The 18,075-nt window shown below is 40.7% G+C and overlaps 1 protein-coding gene across 2 annotated transcripts in view; it reads left to right on the plus strand.

The window, feature by feature from the left end:
• The window catches only part of ATF6 (activating transcription factor 6), a 77,431-nt gene that overhangs the window by 11,649 nt on the left and 47,707 nt on the right, over positions 1-18,075 (plus strand). For both annotated transcript variants that reach the window (XM_032696410.1, XM_032696411.1), the window contains exons 8-13: positions 457-642; positions 1,064-1,155; positions 12,672-12,815; positions 14,591-14,710; positions 15,615-15,717; positions 16,862-16,926. In XM_032696410.1, the coding sequence (XP_032552301.1) occupies positions 457-642; positions 1,064-1,155; positions 12,672-12,815; positions 14,591-14,710; positions 15,615-15,717; positions 16,862-16,926 (710 nt within the window). The remainder of the gene's footprint in view (positions 1-456; positions 643-1,063; positions 1,156-12,671; positions 12,816-14,590; positions 14,711-15,614; positions 15,718-16,861; positions 16,927-18,075) is intronic.

Here is an 18,075-nt window from a genome sequence, read left to right on the forward strand (position 1 = left end):
GTAATCAGTGTGGAAATGGTTTCCATGCAGAATAGACTGTAAAACTGTAGAACTTCCCTGTTAAGAAAGGAGGTGACTGATTGTAGCCTATAAAACGGTGCACGATAAAGTGAAGGTGAATGACATTCTTGCTGTCTTGCAGACCTGAAGATACATATTTTCTGTCTTTGTGATTTGATTGATCAAACTGCTGCTCAAGTATACATTTTGTGTCTCCTATACATAGGAGGTTGAGAATGCAGGAAAAAGCAGGTGGTGCAGAGCCCCTTTTTTTCATTATCCCTGAGCTACGACTGAGAGGTGTACCACGTGCTGAACATTTCGGCTCATTGGAAGCACAGTGTGAGAAACCATCTGTGCAGACTTTTGACAAAGTGGAGAAGCAGAAATTATGCATGAAATAGAGGCACTTTTAAACTTGTGAATTGTTAACAGGCCTGTGTATCGTCCGTTCAGGTCAATGTCTTGAGACGGCAGCAGCGCATGATCAAAAACCGTGAGTCGGCCTTTCAGTCACGCAAGAAGAAGAAAGAATACATGTTGGGACTGGAGGCCAGGCTGGAGGCAGCCTTGCTGGAGAATGAGAAACTCAAGAAAGAAAACAGCACACTGAAGAGGCAGCTGGATGAAGTAGTATTAGAGGTAAGAGATTGTGATGGAAGTCTGGCTTTATATCGAGACACTTGTTCAGGTGGAAGGCGCTAGAACAGAATCGTGGAGATGTTGTCTGGAAGACCTTTGAGGATTTCTAGACCAGCCTCCCAATCCAGACATGGCTTTCACCAACTCTGGGTCAGGACACCTGTCACATTACCTGGTTGACTTTGAATTCGTTACTCCATGGTGCTTCTTAAGATTTCACTGAGAAGATAGATGGGGTAGAAGCTGAATATAATGTACAAACAAAAGTTTTATTTTTAAGTAGCCCTGGCATGTATTCATACATAATTAGGCAAATATAAATCTAAAAAGCAAGTATCATTTGGTGTATTTAGCTTCTGACACACATTTGCATATCTGTGCCCCTCTTCCATTGCATGTCTTCTGATTTTTTCCTGTCTAGAACCAGAAGCTCAAAGTATCATCTCCAAAGAGAAGGACCCTGTGTGTGATGGTGATACTGGCTTTTATAATGCTCAATTATGGTCCATTGAGGTAAGCTGCTTAGAAATTCCTCTTTGCATAGCAAGTTTTCTGTTCTACAAATTTTGTTTGAATCATTAATACAGGCAGCAGTGTGTTTTAAAGACAAGCTTGAAGTCTGACTTCTGTCCTCTGTTTTTCTCCTGCTTAAGGGAAGATGTATCTGTATAATGGTTCTTCTTTTGGACTCCTGGCAACAAGAGCTAGATCTTGTACTTTTAATTTCTCTTGGCTTGGCATTTTGTAAATCAGTGCAGCCCACAGCAGTTTGTCTGCTTGATTTATATCTGAAGAGACTAAGAACTGTGTTTAGAATCCTTTTAGGAAAAAAAAGTTACAGACTTCGAGAGCTCATCTGGTCGTTTATACCTGTGCTCATTTCAGTACCTGTGAGTTGAAGCTGCATTAGTATCTCCAGTGAGGAAATCCCTCTGTATGTTCCAGTGTTTTGCAGTCCTGACTTTTAGATGTGTCTAGCTGCAATCTCCCTTGTTAGTACGAGCCCTGCCTTACTTGTCTTCTAGATTTGGGGAAGAGGTTTTTCCCCTCTCCTTGGTTAGTTGAAGTGATAGTCAAAAACCTCTCATTTGAACTGTTATCAGTGGGGCATAGGAACCAGAGAGCAGGAGGGAAATGCTGCATTACTTCCCAGACACTTTAAAAAAGATCTGTGGAAGAAAGGAGAACAAAAAGCAGTACTTCTTGCACATACTTGTTTATTTAATTTGACTTTGGAACGTAAAGGCTTTTTATACAAAGCAGTTCACTTTTTCAAAAGGGGATAAAGTTTCAGTAGATTCTCAATCAGCAGTGTCTCCATTTGTCCTCAAAACCCCAGTCAAACTAAAGGAATGGAATGGGATAAATATGGAGGAAGACTTTGTTTCTAACTGTGATAAATTTTTAGAGTGTTGGTGTTTGTATTTTTAATAATATTAGCAAATCCGCTAAAGCTGGAATTACTTTTGAAGTATTTGCACTTACTGCAAATACTGTGTATCTCAGGCAGTGAAATATAGCTGATAATTTTACTTTGATATGGATAAGGTAGACCATTTCTTAATGCATTTAGGGTCTGTATTATGATGTTTGACTACCAGGCAGAAAAATCAGCTTCCAGAGATGAAGTGATTGATTTTATGTCCCATCTGCATTTCAAATGTTACCACTTGCTTGAGAGAGACACTTGGTGAGAACCACTAGAATTAGTTATCTTTCTGAAGCTGAGGGAAATTCTAGTTGTCTCTGCATTACAGTGAGGTGATGGAATGCATGAAACTCTTGTTAGTGATAAAAGGCTTGGGAACATGGAGAGATAGATGAGAAGTCTTTTACCACAGTGCTCTAAAGCTCCTGTGGCAGCTTCTCTACCCCCAGGAATGAGTAAGCTGTTGAGTTTGATGGCAAGGCACTTCTGTCAAAGGAGGCTGAAAGGTCAGCTTATGTTCATATCTTTGCAACAGTCAGTAACTATAGAAATGTGAGAGGGTTAACTTCTTGACATGTTTGACGTTTAATAAAGTAGATAAAGCAAAAAAGAAATCCTTGGATGTCTGGCTGTTCCTGGCCAGTGCAGTAGCTGAGCATGCCAGTGTGACTGCTGTGCCTCAACCAGGTGGTTTGCATCAGTACTGGATTTAGGCAGCGAAGAGAAACGTATTTGCAAACTTGCCTTTTTTTTTTTTTCTCCCTAGCAGAATAAATGCTTTGCACTGCAATTAAAATCCTAGACTTTATCAAGGTGGTGTGAATGTTGATTGTGCAATACTCTTTGGAAGACCCAGAATGTGAGCTGTACAAACCATTTCTTTAGATTTCACTCCTCCCATACATGTTTTCTTCCTTTTATAAAGGTGTCACTGAATGGTAGCTCCACAAATGTGATAGTCAGGATTGCTGTTCTGCTTAGCCCTTAACAAGAGGAGCTTCCAGTGTATGTACTGTTTTTCAGCACCTGCAATTTCTTACAGAAATAAGTAATTTTTTGTTATAATATCCATGCTAGCTTATAGTTCAGCAAAAGTACTCTTTTCCCCCAAGTTAGCTAACTGTGGAATACCTAATTTCTGTGCAGTGATCAGCTGGAGATAAATATGTTTTGAAACCTTGTGACAGTGTTGCCATTTCTTCTGTGTTGGAAATCATTTAGCTTGCACACCTGTGTGGAGGTGTGCCAGCATTCAGGCTCAGGATGTTTTGATTCGGGCATATTAGCAGTGAATAATTATTCAAAACCAGTGAACCATTGCAAAGGGAGAGTGACATCCAAAAAAAAAGCAAAATCATGGGAAATTCACCCCCTAAATTCTAGAGCAGACTTTGGAATTCCCTTAGCCGTCTTTATTGTGAGACGCTTCTCAGGTTCTTAATTGGAAGTGATAGGATTCTTTGAAGACTAGAGGTAAAACAGAAGGTCAGATATATAGATTTTCTCTTTAGTTACCTATTTCTGTCAGGTCAGAGAAAGGGAAGCAGTTGGATTGTTTTGGGACAGGAATGTGAAGCTGAAGAACAGACAGTCCTGCAAACCCTCCGTGGCCTGCAGTGGGTCGGTGGAGGTGCAGTGTGTGGGCACTCAGCATCCCACAAAAAATCCCATCTGGATGATTGACTGTGTAGTTAGTTCTGTGTTTTCCTCTGCATTAATGGATGTGTGTTGCACTAATACTGGCTCACACATAATTTTTTTAGATTGGTCTTAAATCTTGTTGACTGTGTATTTGAGTGGTGAGATGTTTGTGATGTTTCATGGAGGACTCTGAGACTGCTGTTCTGCTGTTTTAGGATTATGGGAAGCAGTCCAGGATGTGGCAGCCCTTGGCAAACAAGTTTAGCAGATAAAATTATTCTGCTGCCACATTTTTTCATGCTGACAAATATGTGTATGGGTAATCTGTAATGTTGAATTTGGGAATATGGGAGTGGGGCTGAAAGTCTAGTAGGGAAGCTGGCCTGTTGACACAAGAAATCTGTTGGAAAATACTGGAGGAAGAGTCTAGTCCAGTCTGCTTAGTTGCCAACAAGCTTTTAAGAACATCCTTCAGTCTTGGACACGGCACCATGTTATCTCTAAGAAATGAATGTAAGTCTAATTAAATATAAATTGAATATCAGTGTGAATTGAGGATGTGAAAGTGGCTTGTATGGAGTTAGTGGTAACTCTGCATTAGGTTGTATTGTGTTACTAAACTCTGTTGGGTTTGTTGATACTTTATATAGAAAACAGAAACTTTCAGTTATTAAAAGCAGAAGTAATTTAGCAGGAATTGTATTAGTGTAAGTTTCTATTTTATCTGTTTGTTTTACACTAAAAGAAAGGCGCCCAGGAATTTCCCATCTGTGTGTCAGTGAACTATTCTGTAATCTTTGTGAATTATTTGGGTTTGGACTTAACATGTATAAAAACCTCCTTTTATTATTATTTAAGAATGATTGGTGAGGTGTATGAAGGGAAAAGGGTATGTTTTGATCCAACTCCTTGCAGAGGTCACCCCCTTGCCCCAGTCTTGCATACCATGAGGTGCAAGACAGGAATTGGCAATCCACGGTGTTTGCACGAGAGGCAGTGAGCACACAGACCTTGGCACACAGCAGGGTTGGGAGCTGGGACCACGGCACCTGGAGCAAGGTATCTGTGGGATCTCCTGCCTTCACGTGTGCCTTCTGTGAGAGGCAGGCCAGTCAGTGCGGCCGCATTCCCAGCTGGCTTCTGGCACTGAGAAACACCTAGTTTGCTGTGCATTTTTGTTTTACCACTTACTACATGGAATCTGAACATTTTCAAATTATTACAGTTCCTAGATGCCTTTTTTTTTCCCCTTGTTTAATTTCCACATTTGTGTTAGACGCTGCCTGTATAGTAACCAGATCTGAAAATGTGTTAAACAAGCACAAACAAGGCTGAAACAAATGGAAACCAAGCCTATGTTCTAGTCTAAACAACCTGTGTATTTATTTTGGGAATATTTTTATTTTGATTCTATTCCCCATTTGAATATAAATTGTCTTGTGTGGTTTGTTTTTTTTTAATGCAAATCCTAAATGCGATAGTAACATTTGCAGGAAAATAACACAACCAACATATAAAAATCGGGGAAGGGAGAACGATCACAGAAGATGCAAAAGATAATTTTTCTGCATATCTTCTTCTTGGGAGAGTAGCAGCAAAGCATGTAAGGCCAGTATTTGCTAGTGACCTTAGCATTATTTTTTGACTGTTAAAAAATGTGCAACTACTTATTTTTCCCCCATAATCAGTCTGCTCAAGCTTACATGGTAGCTGTCATCTAGCAGCAGTCTTAGAGCATTTATTAAGATGTCAGCTAGCCAGAATGTGTCCTAAGTACCATTTCAGATATTTAGTGGACAGAAAACAAAATAAAATATGAAGTAGGAGAGAGGAAAGGCAAATTTGCATGGAACAGGAGGTTTGAGAAGGTGGTGTGATGTTTTATTTTTTTTTATTTTTATTACTTTTTTGTTATCTTACAAGTTGGCCACTGTATGATTGGAACCTCTTTCAAACTGAAAAGTAGACTTGATGGTGTAAAGAAAATTTCTTAAGCTGTATTTGTGGTGGAGGATGACTGAGATGGTGATTGACGGAGCTCAGTAAAGCTGCTGCTGCTGCTTCAAAACCTCTTGTGTCCTGTTGACCCAAAGCAGCTGCGCTAGAATGGCTGGCCTTTTACAGAGACTTCACTGCAGCTCCTCTCTAGGGTGTTCTCATGGGTTTTCCTCTGCTTTCCAGGACTATCCTGGAAATTGAATAATCTATTAAAAATTTAGATCCAGTGACCAATCTGCAAATAAAGACACTGGCCTGGCCAGCTGAGAAATGTCATTTGTCTGCTGTTGTCATGGACTACAGCAAATGAAGAAACAGTGATTTTTTGACTCCTGAAAGACTTCAGGGTGTGTCTCATTCCTTAAATTGGTAGCACGAACAGGAAAAAAGACCCACCAAAACCAGAAGTGGTAAGATTAATCATCTTTTACTAAAAATGAAGAAATTGCCCAAGGATTGTTCGGCTGCATGCTACCACGGCCTGCTGCTTGTAAGGATGAAGTAATCAAAACACGAGTCTTCCCCCAGGACTGAGATTAGCATCTTACCTAGTCTGCAGGCTGCTAACCAGTACTAACGTAGCCTGGTGAGGTTTTGGAGCATGAGCAGTTTGAGCTACCAACAGCACCAATTGAGCACACCTATATTGGTGTCACTATGGTCTTACAAAAGTAAGTGTAAGTGCTCTTACACAGGCTGAGCAATCTTGAGTCGGTGTGTGGGAGAGCAGGATTATTCTGAGGACTGGTGCATTCAACAGTGTTTTTGTGCAAGTTTTCTCTTGTTTGAGCCTTTATGCTGGACTGCTTGATTAAAGAAACAGACTCGTCTTGTGGCAAGCAGGAGCCCAGGGATACCTTGGTGATGGGATGTTGGAAAGTTAGAGAAATAATGCCGTAGTTCCCTCAAAGGGAGCATTTGCTGTGTGAGCAAAGGAGCTGATCTCCTTACCATAACATCACGTGCAGCAAGAGTTGTGTTGCTACAGAGGTGTTGGAGCTGTGTGTTGTGTGCTCAGGTTTGTCACTGCAGATCCCACCCACAGCAGCTGCTCCTGGGCCAAGGTCTGGAGCTCACCCCTGTGCTGCCCTGGCAGGTGAGATCAGTCACGAGATCAAGCAGTGTTGTGATGTGTTTGAAAACACCCCAAATGTCCTCTTGAATAACATGGGCTAAGTAGACTAAAGCCACGTGTCTGGCACCTGCCCAAAATGAAGGGCAGTGACTGACAACTGAAACACAGCATTATTTTTGCCTTATGTTATTTTGTCATGATACCAGTTCTTTCCCAATTGTGTGTGTGCTCCTTCCTCCCTCCATTCTAGTGTGAAGTGGGGCAGATTAGTTGGAGCCTCCAATGGCTTGCAATGTAATGGAGGAAGAACCCTCCAGCCAGGTTCCTTGCCTGGCCTTTGCTGCCTTCCAGCCAAGCCTGATCTGGGAGAGGTGCTGAACTGTGACCATTAAACATTGTGCCAGTGGTTCATGATTTCCTTCAGCTGCAGGTGGAATGGTGGTGTCTAAATTTACAGTGGCTCCTTGAAACATCTCCAAAAGATGTTCTGGTAGCAGAGAACCACAGAGTCAGTTTCTTATTCTCCCTTCATCCAATCCTGGGATTTTTTTCACTTTGTGAAAGATATAAAAGGATTGTTTCTCTGCTTTTTGCAAGCCTCATTAGCCTTCCGTATGTCTTCAGGAGGTCGATAGGCTTAAATGTGATGTATACCTGAAGTATGCTAACAAACCTACATCCAAATGATGACAGGCAGAGGGCTATTAATTTCTTACACACTAGCAGAGAGGAACTGGTGAAATGTGAAGAGAAAACTGTTAATGAGCGCAAGAGGCATGAAACAGTGCCATGTGTAGCCACCTCCATGTCTTCTGGCTGCCAAGGAAATACAGAGCCCTTTGAGTGTTTTAGCTAAAACAGCAGAAGCATCGGAAGGCATCTGTGACTCTGAACACTTGTAATATGGGAAACTTAGTTTAATGTTTGTGACACTGAAAGAATATGTTGCAGTGCTGAGTGTACATTTGTGTTGCAGATGGCCCACAGTTAGAAAACCGTTTCTGGAGCACACCTTTAGCCTTGTATTGTAGTTTCTCCTTGAAGAGAGAGAGAGGAGTCGAGAGGAAAAGGACAAGCTGAGTAAATTGGACTCAGGTCCAGGTTCCAGACCTTTCAATACCTCTTGTGATGGGTTGATGCTTGAATAAAATCGGATACTTTAAGTTTTTTTACAAACTACAGCTGCAGGAGGAGGAAGTGATTCATTCCTCCTTCCTTTGCTGATCACAGCCACAAACTTTGGCAACAAAGGCCAGCCCACTTCCAGATAATAGTATAGAGTTTTCCAAGCAACACAGAAGTGCTCTGGGTGTCAGTATTTGCTTTCTTCCTTTCTTTTCCAGCAGCTTTATTAAAAATAAATTGCTTTTTAAAGCATGCAAAACACAACAAAAAACACAGAGATCATTCCTCCACTTTGTATTGCTTTCCTCATCTTCCTCTTTCCAGCCCAGTGCTTGGAGAGGGTAGGTCTGGAGCAGCCCGGCAGGGGAAGGTAGAGCCTTGCTCTTGGCAGATGGTGCACTCATCGGGAATAAGAAACAAGAAATACTTTCCAGAGAGTGTCTGGCACTGTGGCAGCCTTGTCTGGAGTCGGTTAGGAGGAGGACAAGGTCTTCGGTTGGTGTCTCCTTGCAATGTCAACTTTAACTTGTTGGAAACATCCCAACTCATACTCAGAGATGGTTCTGTCCCCAGAAAACTCTTTGTTATGATATCACTATTGGCTTTCGTCTACGAATTACTGTACAGCTTAAATGTCAGTATTCCAAACTTGAAGTGCACAGCCAGAAGCACAAGCAATATTTAGTTTGTGCTCCTGGCAAGACTTGCTTTCACATTTATCAAACTGACGTTCAAACCAAAGAAGTAAAAATACAGCTAAAATATCAGGTGCCATTGAATGCCTGGAGAAGCCATGGCAGGAGTGTTGCTTTTCTTTCCCTCCTATAATCAAATTTATCTACACTTCTGAACAAACATCTGCATGAAATATTTAGTGGTTCTTTCTTTTTTTCCCTTGGATCTGGTTTTGCATCTGAAACAAGCTGATAGCTCAGCCAGCTTGGACATGGTGTTCGCGGCTTGTGAAAACCCTTTCATGCTCGTGGTTTCTGGGATGTCCAAATGCAGGCTCTAAAGCCTTGGTACACCCCAGGTGTGTAAGTGTGGCCAAACAGGAAAGATTCCAACTTCTACCCTGGTCGACTTGTCCAGTAAAACCATTTTTCAGCTTCAGTCTTTTTTGACTTTTAAGGTGGGGCAGTAACTCAGTTCCTTTGAATAGTAGGACTTGCTCAGGGAAGATATGCCAAAGTGCTTTTCCTTTTCCAGGTTCTCATCTTGTAGCCCAACAGAATGAAAAAATTGCCCATGCTTTTGCCATCTGTCGTATTAAAGTGGTTCTTAGAGCAACTGTTGATATCTTAGTTGAAAATACTGTTTTTCTGAAGCTTTTTTTTCCTCTGAATGAGATCTACCTTTCTTTCTATGGTTTCTAGCCTCTTCTACCTGATGTTTTTAAATGCCCAATATTGACTTCATCTTCTGTGTCATGGTGTTGGGATCTGCTCTGTAGACCCTTTCTGTTCCAGCTTGTATTGTTGCTGTTCTGCCTGGCACTTGTAAACCTCAGTATGCCTCAGGTGGCCCGGTGTTTCCAGATGTAGTTCTGCAGGAGAGGTCCATCCTCTCCCAGCTGCTTGAAGGGATTCCTTGGTCTTAAGTCATGCTTTTTGCCCCTGTGTTAATTTGAGATTTCAAAGAAGGAGTATTTCTTCTTTGTCAGACTGTCATGAACCCACTTGGTAAGGAAAGGTCTTTGAGAAGTCAGAGGATATAGACCATTACCTCCATGTCTTCTCCTATCTGCTTCCTGAAGATGGAGCCCTATTTATAGACAAACTTCACTAGTGACCTCTCGTGGGAGAAGGGAAGAGGAAGAAATGATACAACAGAACAACATCATCTATTCAGATGGGGAAAAAACTGACAAAACCACCCAAGTAACTAGAAGGTGGAAGAGGGGCAGTATTTCAAGTTGTGGGGCTTTTCCTTATCCAGACTTAGTTATTTTGGGTTTGGGTCATTGCCACAAACCAAATGAGCAAGAAAGGGGGTTTTTAATTTTTTTTAGGCATATTTTAGGCTTTGAGAAGGAAACTTTTGGTCATCTTCAAGGTACAAAAAGGAATGGGAAAGGGGAGGCAAATGTGGCCCATATGGCTTATGGCAGAAATTGCTGCTAGACCTGCTTCAAAAGAAGCATTTTGTGGAAAGTAACAATCCTAAAAAAGGAAAGATCATTTGAATAAATACCCTAATGCCATATTTTATTCTCAGTTGGTGCCTGTGTTGTCAGAAGTGGGAGCCATGGTTTATGTCTGTAAGGATGGCAAAATGTACTCTGTTCACTTCCTTCTTTGTCTTTTGCTGCTGAAAATATCTTCTTTCATGTTGAAACATCCCATACTTGGCTGCTGCCAAAAGTGAAATTTTAATTTTGATGAAAAGATTAAGGTGTTTTAAGCTTGAGAAGAGTAAAAATAAACTTTTCCCCTCTTCTAAATCTGATGCTATAAAATGAGGTGTGTGTGGTTTTGAATGGCTGTAGAGCTAAAACAACTAAATTAAAAAAACTGGAGATTAGCTGTGATTGTAGAGCAGTGGGTGTCTTTATCCTGGATGGATTTGGTTTGGATTTCTCTGCTGTTGTTCAGAGCTCAGGGTGAACTGGAGTAGGAATGTATTGCATGTGACACTTCACCTCAAACTGGCCACCTCGCCAAGCTGGAACCTGAAATAAGAATCGCCTTTGCAGAATGAGGCAAATAGGAAGGAAGAACCACCATGGAAAAATGCAAATTTGTTACAGATCTTCTGCTTAGATTTTTGTCAGCTTTAGTTAAGTAATTAGATGGAAAGTTCCTCTGGTTTGATGTGTCATTTTGAACAGGAAAGGAGAGAGGTAGGATAGACCAAAATGCCAGATCCAGTAGGTTCGGCGACGCACTGGATGGCTGATAGACTTCAGGCTGTGGAAAAAGGGTTTGCAGGAGAGTTACAACTTTTAGATTTTCTGACAGATATTCTTGTCCTTTTAGCTATCATGACTCTGGGTTAGGTAGAGTGGGGCATTTCAACCATGAGCAACTTCCAGCAGGAAGGTGTGGCATCTGTTTAAGCCTCAGCCTTAGTTTTGAGCTCTGGTTCTGGGCTTGAGATGCTGCCAGTTGTGCTGATGCTTTCATTGGAAGAGAAGAAACATGGTCTCATAAAATCCAGTAGATAGTGGAGATGGCTTCTATTAAATTGGATAACCTGGTGTTACCTGACACAAGGTTATGAATAAACCATCCAGCTTTCCATGCTATGCAGTAGAAGCAATGAAACATTTGGATATCAGTGCACATAGGCAGTAAGGAAACTGTAAGTACTTTTCTGCCCACTGGCACTAGTGAAAACAGAGCCTGTAGCAGTTCTGCTCCCCTGACTCAATGATGCTGCCTAGAAACCTGGAGAAGATGAGGCAGCCAAAGTGATGTCAGCCAGGGTCTAGGATTGCCCTGACTCCTGTGGTTCAGAGTATGACAAAATTATTCACAGGGACACCTGGGTTACTACTAACAGGAGTGCAAATGTGTTGGCAAAAGATGTGAAGTTGTTAGGCAATTCTTTGTACCTTCTGTGTAGTTGTGGAGTATTTTATCTTGCCCTCCTAGTTTTTGCCTGTCTCTTGTCACCATTTGTATTTGTTGCCTGTTGCAAAGTGATGCCATGTAAAACCAGGAAAATGAGAGATTCCCCTGCAGAGTTTATGCTCTGCTGCACAGGAGAAGCGAGGCATGAATTAAAATGTGCTCTGTGGGCAGTGGTCAGCGTGTATGGCAAAGATCTCATTGGTGCGCTGGGGGCTTGTATTTTTGTGTTTTCACCGTGTTGCTGCTGGTGATGCTCTGCTGTTGTCAGCCAGGAAGGTTAGGACTTGGGTTTGTAAATAAACTTTTTTCAGGAAGCAACCATGTAAAGGCAGCCTCGGGAGAGGAGAAACTGAAGGATTGCTTTTGTGCTCTCAAGATTTCTCACTTGCAAGTCGCCCTTCTGAACTCGGATGCAGTCGATGTTGTACAGCAGTTGGCTGGTCGTTTTTCCAGCTCACATGTGCAGTGCTGCTGCCTTGCTTTGCATGGAGAGCAGCACAGAGGTTCCTGTGCTGCATGACTGGCTGGATGAGCAGCCCCCAGGGAAGGATCCTTGAATCAGTGCAGGCACACACTGGAACAACAGGGTGTCTGGGACCATGGCCTGCTGCTGCTTTGTAGATGGGGCTGTCAACCCTGCCAGTTGTTCTAAATCCAACTAGAATTGAACATACATGTTTGTGTACAGTTTTGTTAGATGTCTGGCATAACATTCCAGGCTTGCAGCTGCACGGAATTTGGTAGCTAAGTTTTCCTTACATAATGTATTCATATAAACTATGTCAAATGTACTTTAAGGCTGATAAAAGTTAAAGTTTAGGGGTGCTTTTATTTGAATATAGATAATTTTATTACGCCTGCAGATCTGGATTACAAGCAGATTGATCTTTGTTTCATCAGGTGAAGCTTATGTGGGGGAACATGAAAAACAGAGCATCAAAATCCTTCAAACAATTAAAACTGAAAAATTGCTTTTCTGTCCACTAGTGCTTTGAATTACAGTATTATAGTGACACAAGATATCAAGTTTTTACATTAGATACGATATGAACCTTATCCGTGTAACATAACAACAGCCAGAAGCTTCTCCACCTGAGAATATTTAACACTTCACAGTCAAGTGGTCAAGTGCCTTGCAGAGCCTTTATGTGCAGATACATTTTGCTATGTTTATTATGTTTTCCAGTATATTCGAAAAGGATCCCAGTGGAGTTGATTCCACTGCGAGTTCTAATCACCGGACCAGAAATCTTCTGGAGTTCTCAGCTGGCCAGGAGTCCAGTGCAGCTCAGAAAATACCTGAGGGCATCATTCCCGAGAAGAGTAATAGGTGAGATGAAAACCTTTAACCTATTTTGAGTGGCAGAGGGCAATGGTGCTTTTAGCTCTCACTGCCTTACTGACCTTTTTGCCCGGTGCTGTTGCTGTTTTTATAGAGCAGCAGAGCTTACAAACACAGTGTTTTGAAAGCTGGTCTTTTATTATTTAACAAAGTTTACCAGGTTGTTTTTCAAATAAATATGGTATTTTATCTCCAAGATTACCCAATATGTAATGCTTCAGAAGTGTACACGTGGCTGTGCTGCATGGTGTTAGGGAAGAGAGCACATAAACAAGTATATGTCACAGAGACTTCCAGAACCTTTTTCAGTCCTTCATCTGTCTGCTTTTTTCCTCTAATCTATATTTTAGCTTGCATAGTTCTGATATTTGTCATATTATCTATATCTGAATACTTTTTAAGCTGGAGTATTTATTTTCTTAGTTGCTGGAGAGAAGACTGGGCACGTTCACAATTAAGAACACACTCTGAACTTAGCACTGTACATTTTTATAAAACTCCGAGTCCATCCTTGTGTTTTTGCATTATTTAATTAAATACTGGCTTTCAGGCTTCCTAAATCTCTAGCATGCAGTTCATAAGTGAACATATAATTGCCTCCAGATTGAAGTCTGGCTAATACAGCTCATGTTTTCCCCTTACAAGATTTATCCTATTAGACTGTCCCTTTCCAGTAGAGTGTTTTGGCTGGTTGAACAAAGCCAGGCACAGATGTGCAGAAAGCCCTAATGTATTTTGCCACGCAGAAAGAAGGCAATAAATCAAGAGCATTTTAAGGCTGTAGCCATGGTGAGAGCTTTGTGTCCTATGTGGTACATTTCAGACCATGACTTAGGTGATGTAAGAGTAGACTAGTTCTCTTAGGAGGATATGCATGTGCCTGTATCTCCTTCTTTTCTTTCACTGTTTCACCCTGATTTTGGCAAGCTGTGAGCTCTTTGCTGCATATTCTCCTTTATCAGTCCTAGATGCAGTAGACAGGAGAAGCAGACATAAAGATGGAGAGAAAGCTGGGAAAAGGAAGGGAATGTAAATGAGGCTTTCATGAGCTCTTACACCTGATTTTTCTGAAAGAAATTGAAGTTTAGGAGCTACAAGTCTATCAAAACCTAGAGGATTAAAGCTGTTACGTTGATAACTTATCAAGGGAGAAATTTACAATAGGTATTGTGATAAGTAGTTAACCCCTCAAGAGGTTCTGAGAGTGTTACGGATTTTTGTACTGAGAAATAGATGCTCCTTTTCAGTTTTTGTCAAAACCAAGCTAGATTCTGGAGACACTTGGAGATGTAAGTCCTCTCCATTCAGTTGTAATATAGTTCATGGCTGCTCCATTGTCATATAGCTCATGGTCTTTACATCTGCATGGCTTTAGTCAATATTAAATTTAGTATTTCTGTAGCACAGCTCTGGAATGAAAAAGAAAGTTGCCTCTGCAGAGATCACATAGTTTACATACTATGAGGAATATTTTACAGGCTACATTTTCTTTCAATATCTGGCCTTTATGGGAAGAGATCCAACATCTGCTAATGCTCAGCTGTCTTCCCTGTGTTGAGTGCTGTCAGACCCCATTGAGGAATTGACTGAGAACATTGGATGTTTGATAGGAATTGTTATTCACCTGTTTCAAAGGTCCCAAGGGAGCAGCTATAACATTTGTGGGTCTGCTGATGTTAGTGCTCATTCTTTGGATTTGGTCAAAGGTCCATAAAAAAGTATTTTAAGGGATTTCTTGATATCCTTTTCTTTATTTTTCCCAGGTATGATCGTTCTGTGTCTGATAATAAAGCACTAATGATAGTCTCAGAAGAGCCACTTCTATATATTTCACCACCACCACCCCCCTGTCGGCCTCTGATCAACCGGACAGAGTCGCTGAGGTGAGCAAACAACCTTTTCTGAGTGTTTAAGGTTTACTAGGAGTTGAGGTACAAATTCTGTGTTGGCTGAGTGCTACTGGGCAGCCAGCTGTGAGTGATGTTATTGTACATTCATAGAGTTCATCCAGTACGTGACCAGTGTCTGTCTAAACGTCTGCACTGTCCAGTGTCTGCTGCCATAAGGACAGATCGACTTGGATCTTTGTAATCTTTTGATGGTTTTAGTCATGATTTTAACTCTGTTTTCACGCTGGTCATTTGCAGTAACTGAATAACAGTTTTCTGACTGGAGATTTTTCGTGACTCAGAAGAGAAATTGTTTCATATGTAGGAACGTTCATGATATGGAAATCAAGTCCAGATAAAAGCTTTTTCCATCTGAATTACATAAGAGATGGTCTTCTGTTTTTCAGCTTCTGATACAAGCAAACTGAACTTGAGCAGATGTGCTTCGTTCACTGTTAGAAAATACCTACCTCCACTTTTTCCATAGATGTGTCACTAACCTTATCTCCATCTTCTTTGTCCCTTCTTTCTCTCAGATTTATTTGCCATAGTTTAGCCTTCTTAACCAATAATTTGTGTTGATCAACTTTTGATTTTGAATTTCCATGGTCCTTCCAGTAACTTCAAAATTGTTGTTCATTGGGCAAAAGGAACTACTGTATCTGCTTTATATTGAAACATCTATGAGTACTATACTTTAGAGATATTCCCTTACAAATTCCTTCATAAATTTCACCTTACAACTTTATTTTATTACTCCTTTATTAAAAATAAATGATCATAAGATAATAGAACAGTAATCTGCAGTGTGTCTTTATAGTGGCTAAACTGTTTTATAGAACTAAAAATCTCTGCCATTGTTCTTTGAAACATCTGTTGATGCTGTGGGTTTTTCTAGGCTGAATCATGAACTTCGAGGATGGGTTCATAGACATGAAGTGGAACGAACAAGATCTAGAAGGTTATCAAATAACCAGCAGCAGAAAGCCCGGGTTATGCAGGTATACAGGTTTATACTCATGACTCAGTAGCATGACAAGATAATTTCAGTCAATGTGAAATATTCTCTTACTTTTTTGCACTTGTTATTATAGACAAAAGTAGCAATGGTGCCTGTAATTAGGGTACCCAACACTTCCCATTTTAAATTGCTGGGTTTGGTTGATTATTATGTTGTCAAAGTTGTTCTTCCATTCCTGCTCTTGGATTCAGGCTAGAAGTTCTGAATTTTTTTAGTAGTGATCAAAATAGGTTCAGCATTTTCTAAAATTAAATCAGTAGTTAGCCTTTTTATGGCTTTTCTGCAAAGATAAGCAGTTGGTTGCAACTGCACATTCATCTGCCTCACTGTTAAGGGGCACAGCTAATTGATTTTGTTGAAATATTTCATTTTTCAGATTTTTGCTGGAGGGATTACTTTTTGGTAAGACTACAGAATTACGAGACTTGTGCTCATCTCTCACTTTTTTTGAAATCCCTTTTATATACATAAATCCTTTCATCTACATGGCATACTGATACCAAGGCTGAAACGAAGACAATGAATTTTCAAAGTCTTTTATTTGATTAGAGGTAGTAGCAGCTTGAAAAAGGATTGAACTAACAATGTGGGAAATACTTCACTTTTCTAGGGAAAAGGTATTGTGCATTAAACTTCAGATTCTTTTCACTGATATCCAAAGGAGATTGGCAGAACAGTTAAGGAGAGAAAATTCGTGTGTTTTTAGTGTTTCAAACACCAGAAGCGTGTTGTGAATACTCTGTTTTAGCAGAGGTGCTAAGTGACCTCAGAAGAATTCTGCACATCTGATGTCAGTGGTAGCGAATTTTTTAGTTGGATCACGCAGTTTGTGCAACTGTTGGGTTTGGTGCCAGGCTCTCTTCTTTGTCTCTGAATGTGTGACTTCAAATTTGGCTGTATTAAAATTTTTTTGTTGTTTTTGTTCCAGCTTGATTGCTGGCCATTTCAGTTATTCATGTTTCACCAGTGGAAAAATGCACATTTCTGGTGCAGGGCACTGATTAACCTCTGCACCCCACTGTACTCTCTGTTACAGATGTGCAACGTATTTTATGTAGTGGCAAACCAGGAAAATGCTTATTGTTTGCACTTTGTGTCATCTTTTCATATTCCCCCTTTTTCAGAGCTCCCTGAGTGAGAAGGCAGATTCCCAGCTGATGGCCATGCCTTACACAGACACCAGACTCAGGTAAGGCAAAACAACTCCTTTGTTACTGCTTTCTACTTAATAACCCAACTTTTCACCAACAGTTGGTAAAAAAGGCTGGTTATCACTTTGTCAGAATTCTTAAGCCAAATGCAGCTACTTTTCTTGGCCTAATTTCTGTGCCTTAGCAAATAATTGCTTCTAATGATTTAAACTACACTTAAAGGGACCCCCAAGAGCTCCACTCTTCTGGGGTCTTTCTACCAATAAGTCTTACAAAAATCTTTACTTCACTCTGCAGAATCCCTTTCCAATCAGATTTGAATATTTAGGGAAAAAAAGGGGGCATTGACTGTGAGACCATCATTAGTTTATAAGAAAGTTTCAAAGGGCCATGAATCTGGTGAGAGAAAGGTTTCTTTCACTATCTTCAAGAGCAGAGCCAGTGTAGCTAGGACTAAATTATTAGGATGAAGTTAAATTACCATTATGCCTTATTTGCATGGTTTGTCTCCATCTCTTGACTCTTCCATGCTGATTATTGGAGCACACTCATCCAGAGATTCCTGATGTCCCCTGCTCCCTCCTCCACGTAACTATCCTGTCCCTCTTCCCTGGTGACAGGAAGTACTGGAGAGTAAAACTTGAGGAAACAAAATTTCTCTTTCCTGAGTTCTGTGTGAGACAGTTTAAGAGGTTCTCTGCTTCGAAGTGCCAAAGAGGAGTGTAAGAGCAGAATGGATTATAAAGGGGACTTTTTGTTGAGAACACCACCTGAAATGTTGCTGTTGAAAGACAGCTGTGGGCCTTTGGTTTGCATTGCTGCTTTGACAGCAGGATCAGCCAGAGGGAAAACAGCAAAGCTGCAAGCCAGTGTTATGGAAACCAGGCTGTCAAATTTTGATATGTCTTGACTTACAAGAAAAAAAACCTATTTGAGTTCTACAGGTAGATGAAAAATATCTGTTTTAGTTGAACACCGATGAACAAGCCTCATGGCATAAAGCAGTTTAATACACATGCTTGCATTACTCTTGAAAAAAATTATCTGGATTACTGGAAACAGTGTGCAACATCATGTAACTCTGCATGGAATAATCTGTTGTGCTCAGAAGGAAGTGAGAATTTTTTTTTTTCAGATTAATGATGTTTATATGAACAAGACCAGTGAGTCATGGCAGCTGCATGCTA

Source organism: Chiroxiphia lanceolata, chromosome 9 (genome assembly GCF_009829145.1).
Source record: "Chiroxiphia lanceolata isolate bChiLan1 chromosome 9, bChiLan1.pri, whole genome shotgun sequence".
Classification (NCBI taxonomy): domain Eukaryota; kingdom Metazoa; phylum Chordata; class Aves; order Passeriformes; family Pipridae; genus Chiroxiphia; species Chiroxiphia lanceolata.